Source organism: Tiliqua scincoides, chromosome 9 (assembly GCF_035046505.1).
Source record: "Tiliqua scincoides isolate rTilSci1 chromosome 9, rTilSci1.hap2, whole genome shotgun sequence".
Classification (NCBI taxonomy): Eukaryota; Metazoa; Chordata; class Lepidosauria; order Squamata; family Scincidae; genus Tiliqua; species Tiliqua scincoides.
Genome location: NC_089829.1, coordinates 48,297,329 through 48,321,955, shown reverse-complemented (window position 1 = coordinate 48,321,955; position 24,627 = coordinate 48,297,329). Strand labels below are relative to the sequence as shown.

Below are 24,627 nucleotides of genomic sequence, written 5' to 3'. Positions count from 1 at the left end.
TGGTATTGGTATTGTCTAAAATTTTTGTGCACATTGGAAATCCATCGTATGGCCTGTCTTTGCCATGTGTTCATCCACAGCTGATGCGTCAACCTGTAACTACCAACAGTGCTGCTCATGTTCTTTTACCCTGACGTTCATGCTCCTTCTCATGGTGCCTTTGTACACTTGATCACAGCTACATGGGATTCTATAAACCCCTGCCAGCGAGGGGGGGGGGCTCTTACATCTTTAGTAGAACATAATTTCTGCTGTATTTTCTGAGTGGGCTTAGGCTGGACAAGTTCTCCTTCTGCAGACCGCTATCTGTACAGTCTATTATGTTCTTTATGTAAGGAAGGCTTTTATCTTTTAGTCAAATTGTTCCTTTGCCTGTGAATCATTCTGCCACTGGGGTTGCATTGGTCTCTGTTTCAGAATATCTATTTTTCTGTAGAGCTTGTGTTATATGGTCCAATTCAGCCTAGAGATGTTGAGGTTCTGAGATCCACTTTGCCATCAACGAGATCACCCCTCTTTTTCTCGGATGGTGATTACAAGTCACCCCTGGGGGCTGGGGGATAATAGGCCCTCAGTTTGGCTGTACTTGTCGTAAGAGGCGACTAAACAACCACCGGATAGATGGGACTCGTCAGCCTGGGAAGGCAGCTCATCCGAGAGAAGGAAAACTCTGATCCCAAACCTCCACTGCCTTGTGGCTACATCCAGTTATGGAAAAGGCTTGAGTCAACCCTGAGTCAAAATCTGGAGCCAGAGTCCCTGAGGCAGTTCATGGCTGAACACAGTCATGTTCTGGCAACTCCTGCAACGCTGCTGGAACCAACTGTATTGGCTTCTGCCTTTCCATTGGACCATTCCAGCAACGTGGAGAGGGGGGATTTGCTGCATGGGAAACAGTCTATCCTCCATATCTACTTTATCCAGTGGGAGTCCAACTGTTACCCTGCACATGCCTGATCTCATCTGATCTGGGAAGCTAAGCAGGGTCAGGCCTGGTTAGTACTAGGATGGGAGACCACCTGGGAATACCTGGTGCTGTAGGCTTATACCATAGTCTTTCGAGACTGAAGGTTGCCAACCAACCAACCACTTTATCCAGTCTTCGCGCTCTGGAGAGGACATTCTGTTCCAGAACCACCATTCAGAGCGCAATACCATAGTCTTCCAAGACTGAAGGATGCCGATGAATGATTACAAGTATAATGTACTTGTCAGTGTGGGTGAGTAGGATGTCCTAATGAGCAGTCTTCCTTGCAACTAACCAACACATCCAGAAATGGTAATTTCCCTGTTTCTCCACAGAGAACTTTATTACTGGGTATATGCTGTTAAGGTGTAACAAAAATAGATTTAATTCAAACTCCCCTTGTCCCCAAATTGCGAAGACATCATCCACATGTCTGACCCTCTGTTGGTTTGCACCCTGCCGTACTCAAACCTCGAACCGCTCCATATAAAAGTTTGTGACCACAGGGCTCAACGGGCTACCCATGGCCACACCATCCGCCTGTTCATAATACTGTTAGTTCCATGAAAAATAAGTTAAGTCAGACAGCGATGAAAGAGCCCAGCAATATCCACAGGAAATATTTCTGTAAACAAAGATTCTGCGTTGACGCTCGTGCAGATGGAGACTAGCAGAATGCCATCTGGAACAGAATCTGTCCTGCTTTCCGTGAACGTTCTGTTCGTCTCCTCCCTGTACTGTGCAGGCTGCTTGCTTTCTTCAGGTGAGCAAAAATGTTTGCGTAGGCAAGAAACACCAGTGGAAAAGAAAGGTCATGGGGTGGGGGGAGGCTCTGTTTATACAGCTCTCACCTGTACCTGTGATTTCTGTATGGGGGGGAGAGGAATGGGACCCCCTGCGGATATGGGGGGGTGCCTGTATGAATGTCTCAACCAGGAGCCTCCCAACTACAGGCCGTGCGCCAAGCAAGCCTCCCGGGCGCAGCAGCAGCAGCGGGGCTTTCCCTCCTGCCTGCCGCCATCTGAAAACGTGCCCCGGGCCGCTGCTTCCCGGACCCCCGGGGCACTGGAAGCAGAAGCAGCTGCCCGGGGCGAGGACGGGGGCGCTGCGAGGCCCGCCTGTTCCCACAGCCGGGGTGAAGACGGAGCCGCTTCGGGCTTCGCACGACTCCCGCGGCAGCTCAGCAGGGCGGGCGGGCGACACCCGAGGGGCGCAGTGCGGGTGCAGGCGCGCAGCGGCGCTTGCTGGGCGCCCTCCGGCGACGGGGAGGCTCTGCCTCACTCGCCCGCCCGCCCGCGTCCCGGCCGCTCTTCGAAGGCGGGGCAGAGCCTGGGCCCGGGCGGCGCGGGGCTTCTCGGGAGGCTGTGCCCGGGCCGCCTCCGCTGGCTGCCGCTTCTGCGCAGGCGCGGCGCTTCCCTGCGCGCAGGCCCGCCGAGCGCGGCGAGACTGGGGCCGCGGCCCGCCTCCGGACGCACGGACGGACGGCCGCTGGGGGAGCGCGCTGCGCGGGCGGGCGGGAGAGGCGAGGCCGCCATGCCGCTGCTGTTCCTGGAGCGCCTGCCCTGGCCCAGCCTGCGCACCTACGCGGCGCTCAGCGCCCTGGCCCTGCTGGGCACCGTCCTCAGCGCGCTGCGCCCGCCCGCGCCGGACCCCGACCCCGACCCCGGCCGGGACCCCCCCGCGCCGCCGCCGCCGCCCGCGCGCGCCGCCCTCGACCTGGCGCGGCACCTGCTCGCCGACAGCCTCGCCGTCTGGGTCAGTGTCCGCGCGCCTTCGCGGGCGGGGCTCCGGCTGCGGCTCGCCTGCCTGCCTGCCTGCCTGCGGGCCCGGGAGCCTCCGGCGGGCTGAGCCGCGGCCCTCGATGGGCTTCCCGGGGGCTGCGGGCCCTGCCTCGTCCGGGCTGCCTCTGCCCTCCGGGGAGGCCTCTCGCCCTGCCTCGGCCCTGCAGCGCCGCCTCCTGGTCCCTGCCCCGCAAGGAGCACTGCTGCCCGCACCGGCCTGGGCCTGGGCCTGGGCCGGCCGGCCGGCGGCTGCGGTGAGCTCGGCTGCTCTGCCCGCCTCTCGCGGGGGGTGGGCGGACGTTCCTTCCGGGAAGGAGCCTGGGCCGCCCGGCCCCAAGCGCTCGGCAGGAGCCCTGCCAAGAGCCTGCTTTCCCCCCGCAGGTGCTGGTGAACGCCGCCTGCTGCGTGCTGATGCTGGTCGCGAAGCTCCTCCAGCGCGCCGTGTTCGGCCCCCTGCGCGTCAGCGAGAGACAGGCAAGAGCAGCGGCCGCGTTTGGAGGGTTCGGGGGAGGTTCCTGCTGCTCCAGGCAAACAAAGCGAAACCTTCCGGAGTGCGTTTGTAGCAAAGCTTGTCCGCGCTGGCAGCTCTGCAGGCTGATGAAGACAAAGGGGCCCCCATACCCCTGGGTCCTGTATCCGCGAGTTCATTTGTCCATGGATCGGGTCCAGGCCCCCCCCCCACACACACACCTCCTCGGGGGCAAGGGGTGCTCAGCAGAGGACTTTCCCAGGCCTCCTTATAAGGCATTAAAAATGACACTTTTGGTTTTCTGAAGTTGCATGTTCTTGACCAAGAATTAGTTCAAGCCTGGCAGAGGCTGCGGATGGCTTGTAGCAGAAACAAAAACCTTTTATAAAACTGAACCTCTTGGCTGTGAAGAACCTTAGAAAGAAAGGGCCCATTTCCCCATTGTTTTTCATTTGTCTTCATTTTTTGCATAACCTTCACAGCTATGTTATTAACCAATTCTAATTTCTGTGTCTGAACAACCAAGTTGAAACACAGATAACACTAGGAGTCTAGATGCTATGATAGATATGGGGCTGGCTCCTGCCTACCTGTGTCTTTGGTATTGTCTACCAAGAGATACATTATGCTGCTCCCAAGGGGTGAGGAAAATTCACAGGAACTGAGAAACAGGATGTGATGAAGTTTCATCGTGATCTTTTTACTAGGTGTAATCGGGACCTGTGTGTTGTCATCAGCCACATACTCCTAGTATCATCGGACTAGGTCCTTGGTTCACAAAGTGTTATTGTGCAGATACCTTAAGACATTCCCTGGAATCCTCTTCAGTGTACAAGGATTCTTCCATAGGCAAATTGATGGGGAACTTAAGGAAGTTTGGAAACTCACTCTCATTGGAACGAGATGATAAATTGAAAAGAGATATTTATAGACAGTAGTATCTTAGGGCTAAGAACATGTAATTGGTGTGTGGGGGAAAACCAAATTGTGCAGAAGATGTATTGCAGTTTCTGCCACTACAATCTTCATGCCAGAGCAACCTGCAAGAATCTGGAAGAATTAATTGAGAATCAGGATTCTGGTTTGAGCGTGAAAGCAGTTTTGTACAGTAAATAAACTTTCTGCAGATTGTACTTGGGAAATGTAGCTAAGAGGTCCTGGAGGCCAAATTTATTCTGCTAAGTAGGAAGCTTAAAGCCAGGAGCCCAAAGGTAGCATTCTCAGAAGTGCTACCTGTTCCACGCACAGAGCCAGCTAGGTAGGCAGAGCGCAAGTGTCTCAATGCGTGGATGAGACAGTGGTGTCAGGAAGAGGGGTTTAGATTCATTGGGCACTGGGGAACATTTTGGGACAAGAGGGGCCTGTACAAGAGGGACGGGCTTGAACCAAAATGGAACCAGACTGCTGGTGCATGACAGTAAGAAGGTGGAAGAACAGTAAGAGCAGCTTTTAAATTGACCCCTGGGGGTAAGCTGACAGGAGCCGAGTAGCGTCTGGTTCAGGACTCCTCATCTGTAAGGGATGAGGATGGGGAGGTTAGAGAACAACAAGAAAATTAGGAGTAGGAATTGAGTGGAAACGCAATGGTATATGACAACCAATCCAGCAAAATGGGAGGTTATGCAGATAAAGTCTCAAATAAGCAGCCCTTTTTGGGGGACCCCATATACAGGTGCTTTTATGCAAATGCACAAAGTCTCTGAGCAAAGATGGGAGAACTGGAATGTTTGGAGGCTGGGGAAAACATTGATATAGTGCAGAAATTCCCACACCTTTTAGAACGGGGCCCACTTTTGAGAATGACAATCTGTCTGGGACCTACTGGAAATGATGTCATCAACCTGGAAGTGATGTCATGGCTGGAAGTGACATCACTGTTCTCACCTAGTAATTCATTAACTGCAAATAACAAGAGAAAATAGTCCCGCTCAGAAGCTTGTTTCAATTCTCACCGCACCCCCTCTTGCTACCAAGCATCCCACCTGTTGACTGTATTAAAAGGAGAGTATCTCGCAGTATTTTATTAGCATTTATTGGGTTATTTCTCAGCCATTTTCCACCTATTTACAACCTTGACAAAAGCAAAATAATATCCTGGACTACAGGATTGCCAGAGCAAATACTCTGCAAAAGTCAGCTTGGAAGAATATCAGCATCTTATCAGAGCCACAAAAGCTGTAGGAAGGGCTTCCTACTGCACTACTTGCAAATCATGCTTAGAAAACCGTGTCTTGCTCACACACCAGTCTGTATTTCCACTAATAAGTAAAAAACCAAACAGACAGGCAGCAAAGGAGAGCGCAGGGACAGACTGCTGTCTTGCATTTCAGAGACCATTCCTAGCATAAGACCAACAGATGCACCTTCCCTCTCTCCATCTCTAAACAACTGCATCAGCTTTCTAAAAAGATTCAATATTTAGATGCAAGGACCAAATCCATATCAGTGAGAGCTCATTCCTGTGCATGTCTACTCAGAAGACCCATTATAGTCAAAGGAGCTTACTCCCAGGTAAATGTGGATAGGACTGCAGCCTGAATCACTGTTATGTAGCACAACGGGACTTCTGCCATAATGCTTGACCTACTCTCCTCAAGTTGCCTTTACAATCAGGGGGCTTCCCAGGTATGTAATTTTTTAATAAGTTCATAAATTGAGACATCTATTTCATTAAAAAAAACACAACTCCAGAAAAACCTAAAATCTGCTGAGGTTGAAGTTCCTGGAGGGGGGGTGGGAAAGGCAGAGCTTGGGTTGGATGAGAGTAGGGAAAGGGAGAGGAATAAAAATGCCCCCCACCTAACAGGGATCTGCTGAGGTTGAAGTTCTAGAGGGGGAGAGGAATGCACATTTCTGTACCAGGGCTGGATCACAGGGCAGAGCTTGGACTGGAAGGAGGTGGTGAAAGAGAAAGCAAAACAGACAAAAAGTGGTTGGCAACCTTCAGTCTCGAAAGACTATGGTATAAGCCTACAGCACCTGGTATTCCCAAGCGGTCTTCCATCCAGGTACTAACCAGGCCTGACCCTGCTTAGCTTCCGAGATCAGATGAGATCAGGCATGTGCAGGGTAACAGTTGCTGCTAATCAAAAAAAGACTGCACCCCATTTGCAGGGAGGGTTGCAGCCCACCTCAAGGTAATCAGGCAGCGCTCCCTGAAGACACTCAGCAGACACACTCACGCCTGTGCAGGCTGCTCTTTTGCTCCTGGGAGGAGCTTTGAGTACACACAGGCAAGCTGAGGCAAAGGCAGTTCCAGCTTCCAATATGGCACCTCCTGCCTACTTTGCCAGCTTCCAAGATGGTGTTGCACATACAGAGCATGCTTAGGCAAGGCAATTCCAGCTTCCAAGATGGTGCTGCCTGCCTAATTTATCAGTTTCCAAGATGGTGGCGCGCATCTTTCCGCAACCCACCTGACCTCAAGTCGCAACCTACCAACGTCTGTTCCAAGAAGGTGGAATGCCTCATCAAAGATCTTAAAACATAGAAGAACAAACCTTGCTGAGAGAGAGCCTGTATGGCTTCTGTAAGAGTAAGTTTTGTCTCACAAACCTTTTAGAATTCTTTGAAAAGGTCAACAGGCATGTGGATGCGGAAGAACGTGTGAATGTTATATACCTGGATATTATATTTTTGCATTTGACATGGTCCCTCACCAAAGGGCAGAAAGGTTCATTCAGTAGGTTTCATGCATAAATTGGTCACTGTGTTTAATACAGTAGCATAACTTCAGCAGAATTGCAATCTGGTGACTTTGCTGGGGGGTGTGAGCATAAATAGAATGCTAGAAGCAGGGAGGTGGCAGCAAGATGCAAGCATCTTGTGGTCCTGTGTGTGCTCCCTGCGAGATACAGGAAGCTGGACTAGATGGGCAGTGGGCCTGTTCCAGGAGGGCTCTTCTTATGTTCTTATGTTCTCCTCAATTGCTAGTAAGGACTTTCGCCTTTCAAAGAACCAGTGATTGTGAGGATAGACGGACAGGATTAGAGAACAAAGCTATGCATTTGTGGTTAATTTTGCATTGAAAATGTGTGATTGATAATTGACATCTGTTTGACATGTGCATCAGTAGCCTCTTTCTTGCATATCTTTTTTTTTCAGCATCTCAAGGATAAATTTTGGAATTTCATCTTTTACAAGTTCATCTTCATTTTTGGTGTGCTAAATGTCCAGACAGTGGAAGAAGTGGTCATGTGGTGTCTTTGGTTCTCTGGGCTTGTATTTCTGCATCTCATGGTACAGCTCTGCAAGGACAGGTTTGAATATGTAAGTTGGTTTTGCCAATAGCGAAGTAGCTTGCCAGTTGCTGGGAACTGGGACTGGCAGGGATTTCATTTATACAGGAGGCAAATATATTCTCTCACCCAGGAAATTTAAACCTAATCCTTTGAATATATTATGCAAGTTGGTTTGTGTGGGTTATCTTTTCTGGACATTTTAGTGAATTTGGATTTCATGGCAAGGAACTCAAATAGGTAAAGGAGAATAGAAGGAAACATGGTCATGTAGACCAGGGGTGCCCAAACCCCGGACCTGGGGCCACTTGCAGCCCTCAAGGCCTCTCTGTGCGTCCCTCAGGGAGCCCCTAGTCTCCAATGGGCGTCTGGCCCTCCAGAGATTTGTTGGAGCCCACACTGTCCTGACGCAACTGCTCTCAGTGTGAGGGCAACTGTTTGGCCTCTCGAGTGAGCTGTGACATGAGGGCTCCCGCCACTGCTTGTTGTTTCACGTCTGTGATGCAGCAGCGGCAGCAAAGGAAAGGCCAGCTTTTCTTTGTGCAAGGCCTTTTATAGGCCTTGAGCTATTGCAAGACCTTCATTCGTTCATATAAGTTCATCTTTAATATATTCATTTATGTAAACTTATTCAGATTTGAAATGTAAATTAATTCGGCCCCCGACACGGTGTCAGAGAGATGATGTGGCCCTCTTGCGAAAAACTTTGGACACCCCTGATGTAGACTATCCAGTTGTCTTATGGTGGGGCAAAAAATAGCTCATGGAAGAGTGAGAGCTGCATTCAGAACTAAAGCCCTAGAAAACTCTTCCACTGTACACGCTATTCTCTTGTCATAGCATTCCAATTTGGATTAGGGCAGCAAGCCATGAGCTGGAGCAAGTCCAGGCAAAATTTCTTAGGGCAATCCTGGGGTGACCTGGGTGTGCCCCCTATGCCGCCACGTGTTTGGAAACAGGGCCAAAGCTCTTGTGAATCAGAGCCTGCCTTTTGTCCATCTGATATTGGTTACACATTACAATTTGCCTCCAGATAGTCTGCTATATTTTATGCTCGGTGAGCTTGATCTTTCTTCATGGTCAAACTATATAAGGAAGAAAATTGAGACAATAGGGATCTCACTAGACCAGGGGTGTCCAAACATTTTGGCAGGAGGGCCACATCATCTCTCTTGACACTGTGTCGGGGGCTGGGAAAAGAAATGAATTAATTTACATTTAAAATTTGAATAAATTTACATAAATGAATTTATTAGAGATGGAACTTATACGAATGAATGAAGGTCATGCAGTAGCTCAAGGCCTATCAAAGACCTTGCACAAAGCAAGGCCAGCCTTTCCTTCACTGCCACTGCTGCATCACAGGTGTGAAACAGCAAGTAGTGGAGGGAGTCCTCATCCCACAGCTCAGGAGAGAGGTAGAACAGTCGTCATCGCGCTGAGAGCAGTTGCATCGGGCCAGCAAGGGCTCCAGCAAGTCTCTGGAGGGCCAGAGGCTCATTGGATACTGGAGGCTCCCTGAGGGCTGGACTGGGAGCCCCCGAGGGCCGCAAGTGGCCCCCGGGCCAGGGTTTGGGTACCCCTGCACTAGATCATCTGAACATGTGTTCTTATTCTGAGGCTTATCGGAGCATCACAGTCAGACTGTTAGATTTTGAATTTCAAAATCTTAGTGAACAGGCAACAAAGGTTTGCTTGTCCTTATATCATTCCATCCCATACCAGTTTGGGTAAATGGCAATCTATCTGACAGACCCCAGAGAACATCGCACCATAACCCAGGCAAGGTTCAACATTATTCCCTCAAGGGTGACAGTTGGGAGATATCGTAAGATTCCCTACCAGGACCGTCTTTGCCCTTGTAACATGGAGTCAGTTGAATCTCTTCCACCTATATTTTTCTATTATCCTAGGCATAATAGTGCCCGCTTCACCTATCCAATGCCCATCCTGGTTAATAGGGTGGGTCTTCCAGATATGGTAAAAGTTATTATTAAATGATTGCTCACCTTAGAGTTGAAAAAGGTTTCAAAATTCTTGATGGTGGTGACAAGCCATAACTACTGAATGATGTTTTCATTCCTGTAACCAAGAGGGTGGTAGTCTGTCTGTAGCGGATGGTGACAAGTAGACCCAAGAGAGGCTATATTTTATGTTAGGCCACTGTGTTCTATATGGGACAAATATATCTGATTTATTTAGTTATGTACCCTTATATATTATAGGCTTGTACTCACTACTGTTCTTTTTGTTGTGTTTGTGTTTGCTATGTGTGCCAATAAAGGTATCTATCTATCTATCTATCTATCTATCTATCTATCTATCTATCTATCTATCTATCTATCTATCTATCTATCTATCTATCTATCGCATAATGACTAAGAGACGGAGCTTCGAATTGGGACGTCCTCACTTTGGATCTTACGTGTGCCACAAACTGACGAAGTGGCACTCCTCTCATTCTCAGCTTTTCCCATTTGCAATATGGGGATAATATTACTTATTCATACAGGCTTGTTGTAAGGAGTAAATCAGAATAATACATGTGGAGTAACTTGCTCAGAGCACTATGTAAATGCTAAACAGTATTAAGTTCCACTTTTTAAACGGTATTAGGCCCAATACTACCCTTTTTCCTGCCACAGCTTGCAGCTGCATCAGAACAGGTTGTGCTGCATGCTATATTGGGAGGGGGAACTGATCAGGAGGCTTAGGGGGGAAGGGAAAATATTTGTAGCTGGTGCAAGTCTGATGAGACAAAGACAAATGTTAGTTGGTTCTGGAGGGGATGGATCTGGCACAGGTCTCCTGTGCTGGTTCCCACCCCTCCCACCTCTGACACGCCCTCAGTCCTTCCCCATATCTGCCCACTCCACCAACTTACTGACATTGGCAGGATGCTGCCATGTGTGGGGTCCTCCCCAACATCTGCAGTGGTGACCTGTAAGCACATGGCTTCGCAGGCTTCCATAGAAGCTTTCACGGTGCCATAAAGCATCAACTGCCTCCAGAATGCTGGTTCCGGTGGCAGAGCTGCATGTCTGCATTGGGCCATAAGTCTTTGTCGGCTTCCTGTACTCTTGTTCAGGCACCTAGCATTGTATGAAGAGTAAGGAAGTCTTTCTTGATAAGATGGGTATCTTATCCTCTTTGGGCACCTCTGCACAGTAAACCAGGCAGACAGCTCAGCCTGCACTAGTCCGATTGTGTGGGTGAGCCAGGAACTAATCTGAACCAAAGGGCCCTCCATGTAGAAAGGATCGACGTGGCTAAAAAGCTCACTTTATTCTTCCTAAAAACAACTTCTGGAGATGCACATTTATTTGTTTATTAAAAATAAAATATGCGTGATGTGGTTTTCAGTAATTAAAACACAATAAAATCTAAGGCATGCCGTTGAAGTTGTTGGAACCAAGCAATAGGTTTGGAAATCACAATGAGCAAAGGATGTCTTCTTACATCTTTGTTTTCATGTTGCAGCTCTCTTTCTCTCCCACCACACCGATGAACAGCCACATCAGAGTCCTGACCCTGTTAGTAGCTATGCTTCTTTCCTGCTGTGGGTTAGCAGTTGTGTGTGGCATTATTGGCTATACCCACGGAATGCACACGTTATCTTTCATGGCGGCAGAGGTGAGATTTCCTGTAAAATGTGGTATTTAATGCTCTCTACATTCCTGGTTTAACCCTTCCTGGCTTTATTTGTGTAAGCGTCAGCCATTATATACGAGAAATCATTTGTACGTTGCATCCACCCTCAGACTCAGTTTCTAAGTAGTTAACAATATCGTTCATGTATCTTAGAGGTGGACAAAGTTGACTTAATGTATGAGCCACAAGCAATAAACTTTGGATGTTTGGGAGCCGCAATATTTAAGAAGCATTTAAATACTTAAACATATTTACTGACAATGAACATTAAATTTGTTTTAATCCAGTGGATTATCAGTTTATACCTGATGATTTTCTTATTTACCTTTTATATTAATTGTGATGCAGAAAGGAGTTCAGCCAACATATTTCCAAGAGCCACATATTATATTTCAGAGGGGCAGGAGCACATTATATTTCAAGGAGCTCCCAAGCAGCAGTTAGCCACCCCTGATATATCTGAATCTATGGCTTGCACAGTTTCAGTGAGTCAGGATGAATTACAGCATTCATTCCTAGATGAATCTGAGAGCTCTTTCATTAGGGAGTTCTCTAGATTTGAGGGAAAGGGAAGACAGAATGTGTCTTGACACTCTTGCTATCATTGTCTCCTTTCATATATAACTGCTTATTTGATCAGTGCTGCTTTTCTCAGTATTTGTTCCCTAAGAAATCAGCACCACAAACAATCCCTTCCCCAGCATTCCTTCATCCATACCCCTACCTCAGTGATTTTCAACCTTTTTTACCTCGCGGTACACTGGCAAGGCGCTAAAATGGTCAAGGCACACCATCAACTTTTTGACAGTTGACAAGGCAAACTGTGCTGTCAGTGGGGGCTCGCATCCCCCAATGGTCCTATAGATAAATGACCCTCTCCCAAATTCCCGCGGCACACCTAGGTACCATTCGCGGCACACCAGTGTGCCACGGCACAGTGGTTGAAAATGGCTGCCCTACCTATTTGAGAACTGAGCCTGATGGGACACTGGCTCCATTTTGCTGCCAGCTGCAGAATATCTACTTCAGGACCTCATTGCAACTGCCTCAGGAATGGAATCCCCTGGCCCTGCTGCAACCAACCATTTCTTCAAACTTCTAGTGATGAGAGATTTCACTCTGCACTTTTGCAGCTTTTTCCGCGCCTACTTTTATACTTAGGAATAACCCTAACCTTTTCACAAAAGTTTTGATTTCTCATGTTGCCTGCTTTAGGTAAAAGGTGGCTGATTCCTATCCTTCTTAAAAAAACAACTTTTCATGTAATCCACACCTTCTTTTCTCCAGTCTAAACAACCCAATTTCCTTCACTCCTCCCACGGGTGTCAAATTCTTCCCTCTTTATTTCTGTTCTTCAGCTTCCCCATTCCCACCTTCATGATGCCTGTTAGGAAGTGTTATAACTAGGTTTTTTGTTTGTTTGTTTTGGTTAAAAACACATAAAAGCATAAATGCTACATGTGTGTTTAAAATATCCAAATAAAAACACACCACCACATTTTGGTGTTTAAGATATTTTCAAAAATTAGATTTCTTTTCCAGTTAGAAATACTATTGTGGCTTCATCTGCTGACACCTACTTAGAACACTTTTAAAGTGTTTTAAAATTAATAAAAATGAGAATGGAGTAAAAACACATAGCACCACTTTCTGCCTTTTAAATCACAAAATCTATGGAAAAAATAAAACCATTTTCAAACACTCCTAGTTATAAGAACTGAATGCAGTACACTGCACCCCCTGTATCTGTGAATTCCATATCTACGATTTCAGTTAATCGCAGATATGGGAGCACCCCCCCTCCGGAGGCTCTTGTGCGGCCTGCAGAGGCTGCGTGTGTCCACTTGTAGCCTCTGCAGGGCTCAGAATGGCTGTTTCAGCCGAAAAAACACTTCTTTTTTTTGGCCAGGCTTCCCTTGCCTCTGGAGGGTGGAGGGGCATTCAGTTAACCATGGTTTCAGTTAACCAGTATCTGTGGTTTCAGCTAACTAGAGTTCAGGGTTGCCCTGGTATCTGCGGGGCTCCATTGTGGAACCTCACGGATCCCAGGGCATGCCTGTACTCTAGTCAAGTCCTTACCCATACTGGATAGAATGACAAAGAATTTCCTGCATTTCTCTACTTATTAAGGTAACCTTATAATAATAATAATAACTAAGTGTTTATATACCGCCTTTCTGGTCATCAGATTACTCCTCTGACTTTATTCAAGGAAGTTTACATAGGCAGGCGTTTCTAAATCCCTCAAGGGGATTTTTACGATCATAGAGGTTCTCTCTTTCAAGAACCAGCAACATTTCAGATGTATCTTCCTGGTTTGGTCTCACTTCTGGCCTCCGGTTCTCCCAGCAGGCTGACAAGCAGCTCCATCTCTCACATGGAGGGCAGCCAAGACGCTTCTTGTTCACACCAAGAGCAGGTGGAATCACTCAGCTCAGCTTGTCAGCTGCTTCAAGATCTCGCCATTCTCAGCCGTTCAAGGAGCTGCCGATGCCCTTGAACTGGCGACCTTCTGATGTTATCTTCGGGCTAACGGAGGCTCTACCCTCTAGACCAGACCTCCTGCCTGTGGATTATACCGTGGATTATTATTTTTTTTTTGCTGTAGTAATAAGTTCTTGTGTCACGTTCAGCCTGCCGTCTCCTCTGTCCCTTGTTCTGTTCTGCATGGAAAGTCACAGGACAGATGTCTCATGTAGCAGTCCTGCTACTGTATTGCATTTTATCTGACTTCTTTCCAGTTAGTTGATCAGTGTGTAGGATGAGCCTGTTTCGCAATTCTCTGCAGTTTAGCCTCATTAGAAATGAAATTTTAATTCCCTTGTTCGTTAGTTTGATGGGGTGATCTTTTCTTCTTTCCTCCTTATGCATCCTGGCAAATCTGCAGATATTTAGTGGCACAGACAACAAAATGCATTTTCTCTGTAGTTTAAGTGCTTCACCAAACTCGAAACTTGTGAAGGGAAACCATTGAATAATTCAGCATACAGGATTGAAGGCTGGTTGAAAGCCTTCAGTAAGCCCTCAACGGCATCCCCTACCTGTAATAGGGCATTTAATACATTTAATAAATGTCTCACTGATAACTAGGATCAGACAGTTACATAAATGAACAATGTATGCAGGATAAGTCTACCACGCCCAAGTTGCCTAACCTGTGAGGAAAGAACCTGCAGTTTCCATGAGAGAGGAGTGCTGCAAGATACGTTTTGGTTAATGTTTTGACTGATTCTTTCCTTTATATAAAGAGCTGCTTCTTATGGCTTTGATTTGGGGGGGGGGGGTAGGATGAGTTTTTAAAACTCCTGGTAGGATAAATACATTCTTTCCTATTAGTTGGTTTTATCAGTCCTTTTACTTGTCTCTCCTTCCTTAAGTCTACCCCTAATCTACTGAAAACCATTTGGAAACTCCCTCCCATCATCATCCAATGTCCTAATGAAGAATCCACAGCCTGAACTTGTAACCTTCAATCTTGGACACAGGCAGGGAGCCAGAATTGGCAGTTGGCAAGAATTTAGGACTGAAATTTAAGAAGCCTGTAACAATCTGAAAAAACTGCTCTTGTTCTTCTAGTTTGCAAAGTTGGGTTTCAAATGTTGTTTAATGAGTTGCTTCTTTTTTATACCCAATAGTCCCTCCTGGTCACCGTGAGAACTGTGCATGTGATTTTACGGTAAGTAGGGGATTTTGTCATGTGTCCAGGGCATAGGTGGGGTTTTGTTTACAAAGTGTCAGGGTTGGTGGTGGAAGGTTGCTCTTTGGTTCAAATGCCAAACTGTTGGTTTTTCTGTTTTTTTCTTTGCATACTATAGTTCATTGCAGTGACAGAAATGCAGTAAGGTGTAAACTTAAAAAACACATGGTGGAACAGAATTAAGAATAATAGAATGTTCTAGTAGTTGATTTAAAATTAGGAGAATGAAGTAAATCAGGGTTGAACAGCTTGTTGCCACTTAGTTGGAAGCCTGCATCTTGCTCAAACTTAGTAGCAATAAAAATTATCTGAGCACTTTCTGAATATGGTAGATACTGTCGCTCTGGCTGACATGCCTCTTCTTTCAGTATTCTGCACATGGATGAAACATGAGTCAGATCTACAAAAAAAAAATAAATTGGAGTCAGTGGTTATGGCATAACAAATGTTGGAAAAACAATGAATTCAAGCATCTTCTTACTTAATGTACTTTCTACAGGCCTTAGCTGGATTGCCTTAATAGTTACAACTTTATCAGTGTAACCATTCATGCTGGAAGTGTTTCCAGTACAGGTGGAGCCTATTTATTTGCGTTAGTTCCATTCCGTGACTTGGTGTGATTAATAAAAAACGCATTGTGCTAAATTCCATAGAGTTATGCAAATACACTGCAGCCTGACACTTCCGGATGGAAGGAAACTAAGGCAGCTGTTATCAATCCCTTCCCCTTTGCTCCGTACTCAGCCCTCCCGTTGCCAGCTGCCCCGCTGAGCTTTTAAGAGTCCAGCCCTATGCGTTTCTACTCAGAAGTAAGCCCCATTGTGGTCAATGGGACTTATTCCGAGGAAAGTGTGGAGAGGATTGTAGGCTAAATCACATGCTTTGCTTACTGGGAAGGCTTGCTCGTGTCGGTGATAGCCTGCACCATCTCAGTGGGGGGGGGGTTGCTTGTGTCGGTGATTGCCTGCACCATCTCAGGGGGGGGTTGCTTGTGTCGGTGATTGCCTACACCATCTCAGGGGGGGGGTTGCTTGTGTCGGTGATTGCCTGCACCGTGGGGGGGAATTCGGCAAACACTCCCTGGGTTTTTTAAAGCAATCCCCTCTCTTGCTACCACACCTGCCCCTGCATGTGTGTGTGAGAGAGAGAGAGCAAGAGCGAGAGAGTGAGCTCCACCTTGCTGCACGTGTTCTGGCTACAGAGGTTTTCCGCCCCCCCTTTCCCTCTTCAGCCTCTTTGCTGACTGAAGGGCTCCAGGAATGTTAATGTTCCTTGCAAGGGGAACCTCTTCCAGGGCTCCAGGGCTATTTCCCTGCCTGGGCGAGGCAGAGCCTTTTTGCAGTGTTTTGGGCTACCGGGAAACGGAGCGAGATGCCAGCGCAGGGCACAGGAGGCAAAGGTGTGTGTGACTTTCAGTTCCCCCACCCCATTCTTTGCAGATAGCTGCAAATCTGCAGATAAAAAATCTGTGGATAAATAGGCTGCACCAGTCTTCTACTCTTCAGAAAAGTGTGCGGGGGGGGACGACTGGATACCTTTGTAATGACTTAGGACCCAATCCTATCCAATTTTCCAGTGCTTGTGCAGCTGTGCCAAAGGGGCATGCAGTGCATCCCGTGGTAGGGAGGCAGCAGCACTGGTACAGTGGGTCATTATATTGTATGCTTTATGGTGTACAAACTGAACATGTGGATTGTTGCCCAAAGGGTATGAATATTTTCTTTCTCTCTCATGGTGAAATGTTGTATTGCTCAGGAACTACCAGTCCTCACATCTGGAATGTTCTGAGCACTTAGTCCTCACTAACCGTGCTTTGTTGATGTCCTTGCTTGTATAGAGAGTTGGACAGAAATCTTTGGGATACAAAGTATTTGTCGCTTTGTTCTTTCCCAATCTTCTCATCTTAATCCCCACTTTCATATTTGTTTCAATGCACATTCAAACTCTACTACAAGTTAGGAAAACTCGCTTCTGTGTACATTTTACAGCCCAAATCAGATTAGTTTTTTACCCCTGGAATGTTGGTCCTTTAATGTTGTCCTGTATTATTACTAGCCTAGCTAAGGCAGCAGGCAAGGTGAGTAAAAAGGCCATATCGGCTTCTTGCTGGACTACGTTGCCCTTATGGATCATGGGCCATAGGATTAGTAACAGGTGTGTACCATAGTGTGTTAGGAAGGAGTAGTTGCAGGTAGTTCCAAATGCAAGGGAGTGGCACCAGGATGCAGTCTCTTGTTGTCTTGTGTGATCCCTGAGGCATCTGGTGGGGCCACTGTGATACAGGATGCTGGACTAGATGGGCCTTTGGCCTGATCCAGTGGGGCTCTTCTTTTGTTCTTAGTTCTGTTGCTGCTTTGTTTGTAAAGCTAATATATTGCTGGTTCAGATAACATAAGTATCTCTTCTGCACTCACCCAGTTACGTCATTCATCTTTGGGATCTCAATCATGAGGGCACCTGGGAGAGCAAGGGAACGTACGTTTATTATACAGATTTCATCATGGAGTTAACACTTCTGTCGCTGGATCTGATGCACCACATTCACATGCTGGTAAGCAACATCACTAGCTCCTATCCTTTTGCAGAACGGGCTCAGCACAGAATTGGCTTTCATAGAAGAGTAAAAATGGAATGTTGCTATTTATGATTATTAAAAATGTATATACTCTACCACTTTTCAACAAAACAACTTCACGACATGGTTTACAGAGAAAAACCAACTAAATGGTCCCCTGTCCCAAAAGGGCTCACAATCTATTTAGTAATTGCTGCTGCTTGTAATCCACAGAAGAGCTAGGAGTGTGTAGAGACCCATGCAGACTGTTTCAGCTCTTCTTGTCTCAGCATTTTGCAGGACAGAAGAGGCAGGCCACTCTCTAAACTGGGAAATAGCTTGTCTCAGTGGCATTGGGATGTACTGTGATAAAAACAGCCAAGCTCTGGCTGCAGAATATACTTAACTATGCACATGCCTCCCTAGAAAGGTTTTGTTGTGGTGCAGTGTAGATCCTAATAATTATCCATTTCACAAGCAGTTATTATCTTGCTTTCTTCCACATCTTGTTGGTTCTAAGTGACATCTTGTATTGTGGAGATCTTTATTGCATCCTATTATGCGGTCCTTTGAGGGCTTTATCCTCATTCCCTTTGGGAGCAGTAAGCAAATGAAGCTGCTGCCTTCAGACTGAAACATGAAAGTGCTGGAACATTCCTGATGTCCATTAGGGACGAATACATTGTATGATGGTACAGTGTATTGTAAAAGTTAATGGTCTTCAGCCTTTGTAGATGCAAGATATACCTCAGTCTCCAACCTGAAACATGGAACCCCTTCTTAATTTCTGTTTCAGCCTTGTCATAGAAGTTTTGTAGCATTTTTTAGGGAGCAGTGACCCACTTCCTTCCCCACTTGCCTGAGTTCCCCTCTTGATCCCACAGTCCACTGATAGTACCATGTGCTGCGTTCCCTCTTCCTTCCGGAGAAGAAGCTGCAAGGAGAAGCAGACATGAATTCTGCTGCTTCTTGCATGCTGTAGTGTGACTGTAACCTCTGGGATGCTGTCCTGGGGTGGGGGCTTTCTTCTTGCTTCGTGTTTGGGGGAAAAAGAAAACTGTTGTGTAGCAGTCTCAACAGAGCAGTGATCTTAAAGCTGCTTGTGAAGCCACTTCTTGGCATGCTAATGTGTTGGCTTTTGAGGGAGAGCCAAGTGCACTCTGGAATATTTTCTGCTTCCCAGTTTAAAAGAACAAGTCTTATGGCACCATAAAATCAGGCACCTTAATTATGGCTTTGGCTGTTATGAACTAAAACCCATTCCATGGCATGCGTGAAGTGTTAGCTTCAGTTGGATGGGTTGAGAGTGTGTATTTTATATGCTTAAAGCTATCATTGGAAAGGAGGAAAAAATTGTGAACTGTGGAACCCAGAAATACAAGGGCCGTATTCTGTGGTTATTATTTAAAGGCTGAATGTATGAGACGGACTGCTATGGTAATTTACAGCAGCAGATATTGGTGATAGATTGAAAGATCATTGCTGGAGGGTGCATGTTCGTAGGTCAATCTTTTTTCAGTTTAACAGTTGCTGAACTAATGCTTTATCTTTCTTTTTTAATTTATAAGCTATTTGGCAATATCTGGTTGTCGATGGCCAGCCTGGTAATCTTTATGCAACTGCGTTATCTATTCCATGAGGTTCAGCGTAGACTTCGCCGCCACAAGAACTATCTCCGCGTTGTAGGAAATATGGAAGCACGGTAAAGTTGATTGCAGTTGCATTATGATGGGTTGTCTGGGTCCACAGTGCCTGGCTGGCATCCTGCTGGCCCAACGTGGGGCACCTTTCCTCTGATGGGATCAACATCAACACCACTCCAGGCAGCTGAGGGGACCTTGTGGAAGTCCCAGTGGGTGATGCTGAGTTCCTTGTGAAGCATAATCCTGGTCTCCTGCTGAGAAGGTTTCCTGTTCCTGCCCCTCCAGGGTCACCAGGGCAACTCTGAGACAGGGAGGACGGGGAACAATTGGGAGCAGGGAAATCTAAAAAGATAGTCGGTAACAGGTGGAGAGAGGAAGGACGGGCATTAAGGGAGAGCCCAGGGTGTGCCTCAGGAGCCCTGCCTTATGGACAGGAGGAGGACTTGTGTGATTCACTCCTCCCGTTTCAAGGAATGTCAGGCACCTGAGGGAATTGAGGTGAACAGGGTAGGTCTGTTCCCCACACACCCCAAGCTGTGTAGGCGGAGGTTTCTGGTGTACAGTTTGGCTCTTCTGTTTCCTTATGTTGTGGCAGTTGCATGACTGGCTTCACTGTAACAAACTTGTTGAACCAAATATTCAGTTATCTCAAACGTAACTGACTGGCTGAAAAACAGCATAGAAATGGAGGTGGAGAGTTGTGGTTAGCCTTTTCCTCATCCCCACTGGTTTTAGGCCTGTCATCCAAGTAAAAAATACTTGTCAATTGATCCTATGCATTTCAGTCTATTTCATCAGTTATATTGGCATAAATATAAGCATGAAGAGTAAAAAGATCATTTGAAGGGGGGGGGAACATTCTTTCTTTATAATTAGTGCACTTGTCATAGCAGGTATTGTCTTAGAAGATGTTCCCTCTTGTGTATGAGAGAGAAATAATGTTCTTTCTTAAAATATGCCTGGTGCTCCTTAAAATATTGCTGTACAGTTATTTGGGACCTCTTCATAGTGGAACTAACCAGTCCAGCCAATTGATAAAGTAAACATTATAGCTCTGGTTGCTTTAGATTTTGCCCTTGTCTGACAATCCTCTGATAACTCCTCTGGTTTTTGTACTGGTCCTTTATGTCAGTTGGACCTTCTCGGCAGTCTCTAATTCTGCATATTCATCCCATATGTGAATGACACCCAGCTCTGCCACTCTTTCCCACCGTGTTCCAAGGGAGCTGTTGAAGTTCTGGGGTGCCATGTCAAGGTTGTGGCACCACACCTCTGGAACCAGCTGCCAGAAGATCTGAGAACAACTTCTTCAGTACACGGTTTCTGGCAGCATTTGAAGACCTGTCTGTTTCACCTGGCTTTTGGGGAGGGAGGTGCTCCTTAGGGACCCCTTAACTTTTTAAACTTTTAAAAACTTTTATGCTGCTATGTATTATTTATTTCCTATGTGCTCTTTTGTTGTTTAAAATTGTTTTATTGTTTTAATGGTTTTTTATTTTAATAATTTATTTTGACGTTCTTATGTATTGATGTTTCATTGTAAACTACTTTGGATGTTTAGAAAATCGGTATAGAAATCTCTTAAACAAATAAATGATAGAAGTTTGCAAAGTAGAGATAATTAACAACTTGGCAGGGGTCTCTGCTTGCAGCCTTGCCCAACAGAGCCAGCAGCACAGGGAAGAAAAAAATGCAGGAGCCAGCCAGGGAGTCTCCTCATCAGGGAGCAGGACAAGGGTCAAAATACAGGGCGGCTGGGACCTGAACTAGCACGGGAAGAGGAAACTCTCCCTGTATTAGCTACATTTAAAGAGCAAGAAGAGGACAGAAGGAAATATTTCCTTCACCCAGTGTATTATTGGTGTGTGGAACTCCTTACCACAGAATGTTGTGTTGGCACCTGGCATAGATGCTTTTAAAAGGGAATTACTTGATTTATGGGGGGAAAGTGCATCACAGATTATAAGTCATGATGACTGTGTGCAGTTTCTGAGTATTAAATGTCCTAGGGCTCAGTCCTAACCCCTTAAGTTAGTGCTTTCCAGCACTGACATAAGGGCAATGCAGCTCCAAGGTAAGGGAACAAACATTCCCTTACTTTGAGGAGGCCTCCGTGAGTGACACCCAACTGCAGGATGCAGCACAAGCCCCTTTGGCACCACTATGCCATTGCTGGAAAGCACTGACATAAGGGGTTAGGATTGTGCCCCTAGTTTGTGAACTGGTTTTCAGACAAACACAAACCACAGCTATTATGTGATCCACCATCAAGGGTCAGAAATGGTGTGAGATAGGAGGGGGCAGTGGTATCGTGAGAACTCAAGCATTATTCCTATCAGCCATAATTTGGCATTGCATGTGAATGGGACCTTTGGCGAATTCTGAACAGAGTAGATGTCTTCAGCCCAATCCTATGCATGTCTACTCAGAATTAAGTTCCATTGCAATTAGTGGGTCCTCCTCCCAAGTAAGCTTGTTTAGTACTGCAGCCTAAACTGATTATTCCAACTGTTGGAAGGAATCCTGTGTATCTTCATCCTTAAATGAAGGCTAGATATCCTAGCCAAGATGGCATTTTAGTTGAGTCGATGATAGATTTCTGGTGGAACTTCTTTTGTGTCTGTTGCTGTGCTGATGCTCTTGTAATTATTCCCTGTTTGCTTTCCCTATAATAGGTTTGCCGTGGCAACTCCTGAAGAGCTTGCAGCGAATAACGATGACTGTGCCATTTGCTGGGATTCCATGCAGGCTGCACGTAAACTCCCTTGTGGACATCTCTTCCATAAGTACGCACCTAGGGAATGAAGTGGGGCAGAATATACACTACTTGTCTGCAATTATTTGATGGGTTTCAGGACACACCCAGTTCTTTCACTCACCTCTTCTGTGTTCTTAATAGTGTGTTCCTTGTTGGAGTTTATGGACAGGCTGCCTGCAGAGCCCTGACTCCAGCCAGAGTGGAACGCAGTGCAGGAATGTGTCTTTGCAACAAAATGCATAAGACAGGAAGTTTATCTACCCATGCAAAAGATTAGTTGAAATGATAGTTGACAGTCTTCGTCATGCAGTCCAGCCCTTCAAAATGCTGTTACATTAATTTTTTTAATTTCCCTACACTGTATTAGATTTTTTTCTTGTGTATTGAATCTTACAGTTGGGGCCAACTTGCTTCATCTCCTCAGCTGTTTGCTTGCAGCCCATTTGTTCACTGGCACCACGTTTTAAACAGGCTAATGTTTGAAGTCTGAAACAGATGCTGCCTTAATCCAGCTGCTAGAGTGATTCTTGAGAGAACACATTATGTGGTGGAACTTTGGAATTTCAAAATGGACTGGGTGTGTTGTTGAGTCAAGTTGAGGTGTTCCAGTTTTACACAGTGTGTTTCTCCTATAATTTTAGTGTGGGGATTTTCAGCTTGGGACTCCAGTATCTGCAGGGGTGGCCACCCTGTGGAAATGAATGGCAATAGATTCAGGTCAAGGCACACAAAGATATGCCTGAAGATATGTATGAAGAAAACTCCTTCATACAAAGCATATGATTCGATACAACGATCATTTGCTGTGGTTGCTTTCAGAGGGGATTGTTGAGATGGATTTGTGAAGGAGGTTAATCAATGGCTGATCCTCCATGCTCAGAGGTAACATGCAACTGAATGCCCGTTGCTGGGAGGCAGGAGGAGGGGAAGGGCTACTGCCCTCATAGCTATTCAAGTGGCCTTGCTGGGACCCCAGCTAGGCTTTCTGCTTTTGGAAAGAGGATACTGGACTAAATAGACATTTGGTCTGATAAAGCAAAGCTCTGGAGTAGCCCTCAGTGGGGTTGTGGCTTTGATATGCATCTTCATGTACTTTTTGGTCCTCGCTCCTCTTATTTCCATCTCACTTATGCAAGATGTCACTGGTATCAAATCAGAGGAGGGTAAAATTCAGGGGACAGTTTGTTCAGTGCAAGCCATGCCAGAAATATTTATCAGTAGTTCAAGAAGCCTCTAATAGAGCAGTTTTCAACCACTGTGCTGTGAATGGTCCACGTGTGTGCCACGGGAGGGTCATTAATTAGTAGGGCTGTTGGGGGAATGTGCGCCCTCCACTGGCAGCATGGTGTGCCTTATCAATAGTCCAAAAACAGATGGTGTTCCTTGATAATTTTAGCACTTTGTCAGTGTGCCATGAGATGAGAGAGGCTGAAAATCACTGCTCTAATAAGATAATGAGTTGCTACTAGAAGATACTTATATCCACCAGTCAGTCTTGAAGCTTCCCTTCAGAACTGCTGTTCCACTTGCTGAAAATTATATTGTTGCTCTGCCATGAGTCAAGGTGTTTGAAAACTGTTATTTACTCAGAAGTAAGCCCATTGTGTTCAGTGTTTTAGGTTTACTCACCAGAAACAACACCTCTACCTGTGAGGTCAACTTACTGTCAATGCTACTGAGCTCTTAGCGCCATAGATTTGTGTGCGTGTATGATGAATACTGAATGCCTGCAGTATGTTATGAACTGAGTTCCATTTGTACGAGAGACCCACAACTAACTCTTTGCAGTTTACCCCTCCTGAATGCAGCAGCCATCTCCTCTGTGTCCTGGCTTCAGCAAACTCTTGAAAGATTTGTCAGGGTGGAGGGCTGCTGCTGAAAGGGAAGGGATAGGAAAGTTTTGTTGCATATACTGGCTTCCACTCACTCAGCTGGATACAATCAAAGGTACTTGCTTATCATTAATCCATTTCTGCCCAGCCCACAAGTGTACACATTTGATCCCTGTTGTGTATATGCAATATTGGGCAGGAATGGCTTAAAGTTCTAAATGTCTGATGTCATCGTAGGGTGCATCTTCTCTCTCTCCCACCCACCCACTTCATGCATTAAGATCAAATGAAGAGAGAGTGTTTTGGGTGCCACCACCATCTGTAGTAACATTGTCTCCCCCTAGATGTAGGGTTTTTTCTGTGGTGGCACCTTCATTATGGTACTTGCTTCTAGGAGAAATCCTCCATACCCATTCTGTTGACAAGAAATGTTTTGATGAAAACATTTCTAAGTTGCCAGCCAAAGTTGGCTCATAACTCTAACTATAAATTAAATTTTTAAAAAATGAGATGTGTGTGTTTGGCACCTTAAGTCTTAGCTTTGTGTTTAAGGCTGAAGCTTGACTGAGGCTTTGTTTTATTTTCTTTTATAACCAGCTCACGGCACACTTGGTTTATGTTCATTAATTCCGAGAAGTTCACTTAAACTGTCCTGTTCATCATTAGCTCCTGCCTGCGCTCCTGGCTTGAACAGGACACCTCCTGTCCCACCTGCAGAATGTCTCTGAATATCACTGACAACCATCATGCAAGGGAGGGCCACCAAAGGGAGAACCTGGATGAAAACTTGGCTCCTGTGGCAGTAGCTGAAGGCAGACCTCACCTGAACCAACATAATCACTTCTTCCACTTTGATGGTTAGTTTATTTGCCTTTAACCAATAGGGGGAGGAGTTGTAACTCAGTGGATTAGCATCTGCTTTGAATTCAGAATTCCCCAGGTTCAATCTCTGGTGTCCTCAGGTAAAGGAAAACTCTCTCAAATTCCTGAGGGCTGCTGCCAAACAGTATAGGTATTCCATTGTTCTGGCCCAGAAA

The 24,627-nt window shown here is 46.2% G+C and overlaps 1 protein-coding gene and 2 pseudogenes across 1 annotated transcript in view; 2 read left to right on the top strand and 1 right to left on the bottom strand.

The window, feature by feature from the left end:
* The first annotated feature begins 930 nt into the window (after positions 1-930).
* On the top strand, positions 931-1,044 carry LOC136660898 (5S ribosomal RNA; annotated as a pseudogene).
* A 1,338-nt stretch (positions 1,045-2,382) lies between these two features.
* AMFR (autocrine motility factor receptor) overlaps positions 2,383-24,627 on the top strand; it is a 37,853-nt gene continuing 15,608 nt past the window's right edge. Inside the window, exons 1-9 of the mRNA XM_066637708.1 lie at positions 2,383-2,722; positions 3,130-3,222; positions 7,322-7,486; positions 10,936-11,088; positions 14,742-14,782; positions 17,222-17,354; positions 18,926-19,059; positions 21,676-21,786; positions 24,257-24,447. Of these exons, the coding sequence (XP_066493805.1) occupies positions 2,501-2,722; positions 3,130-3,222; positions 7,322-7,486; positions 10,936-11,088; positions 14,742-14,782; positions 17,222-17,354; positions 18,926-19,059; positions 21,676-21,786; positions 24,257-24,447 (1,243 nt within the window). The 5' untranslated portion in view covers positions 2,383-2,500. The remainder of the gene's footprint in view (positions 2,723-3,129; positions 3,223-7,321; positions 7,487-10,935; positions 11,089-14,741; positions 14,783-17,221; positions 17,355-18,925; positions 19,060-21,675; positions 21,787-24,256; positions 24,448-24,627) is intronic.
* LOC136660740 (5S ribosomal RNA) lies at positions 6,185-6,304 on the bottom strand (annotated as a pseudogene).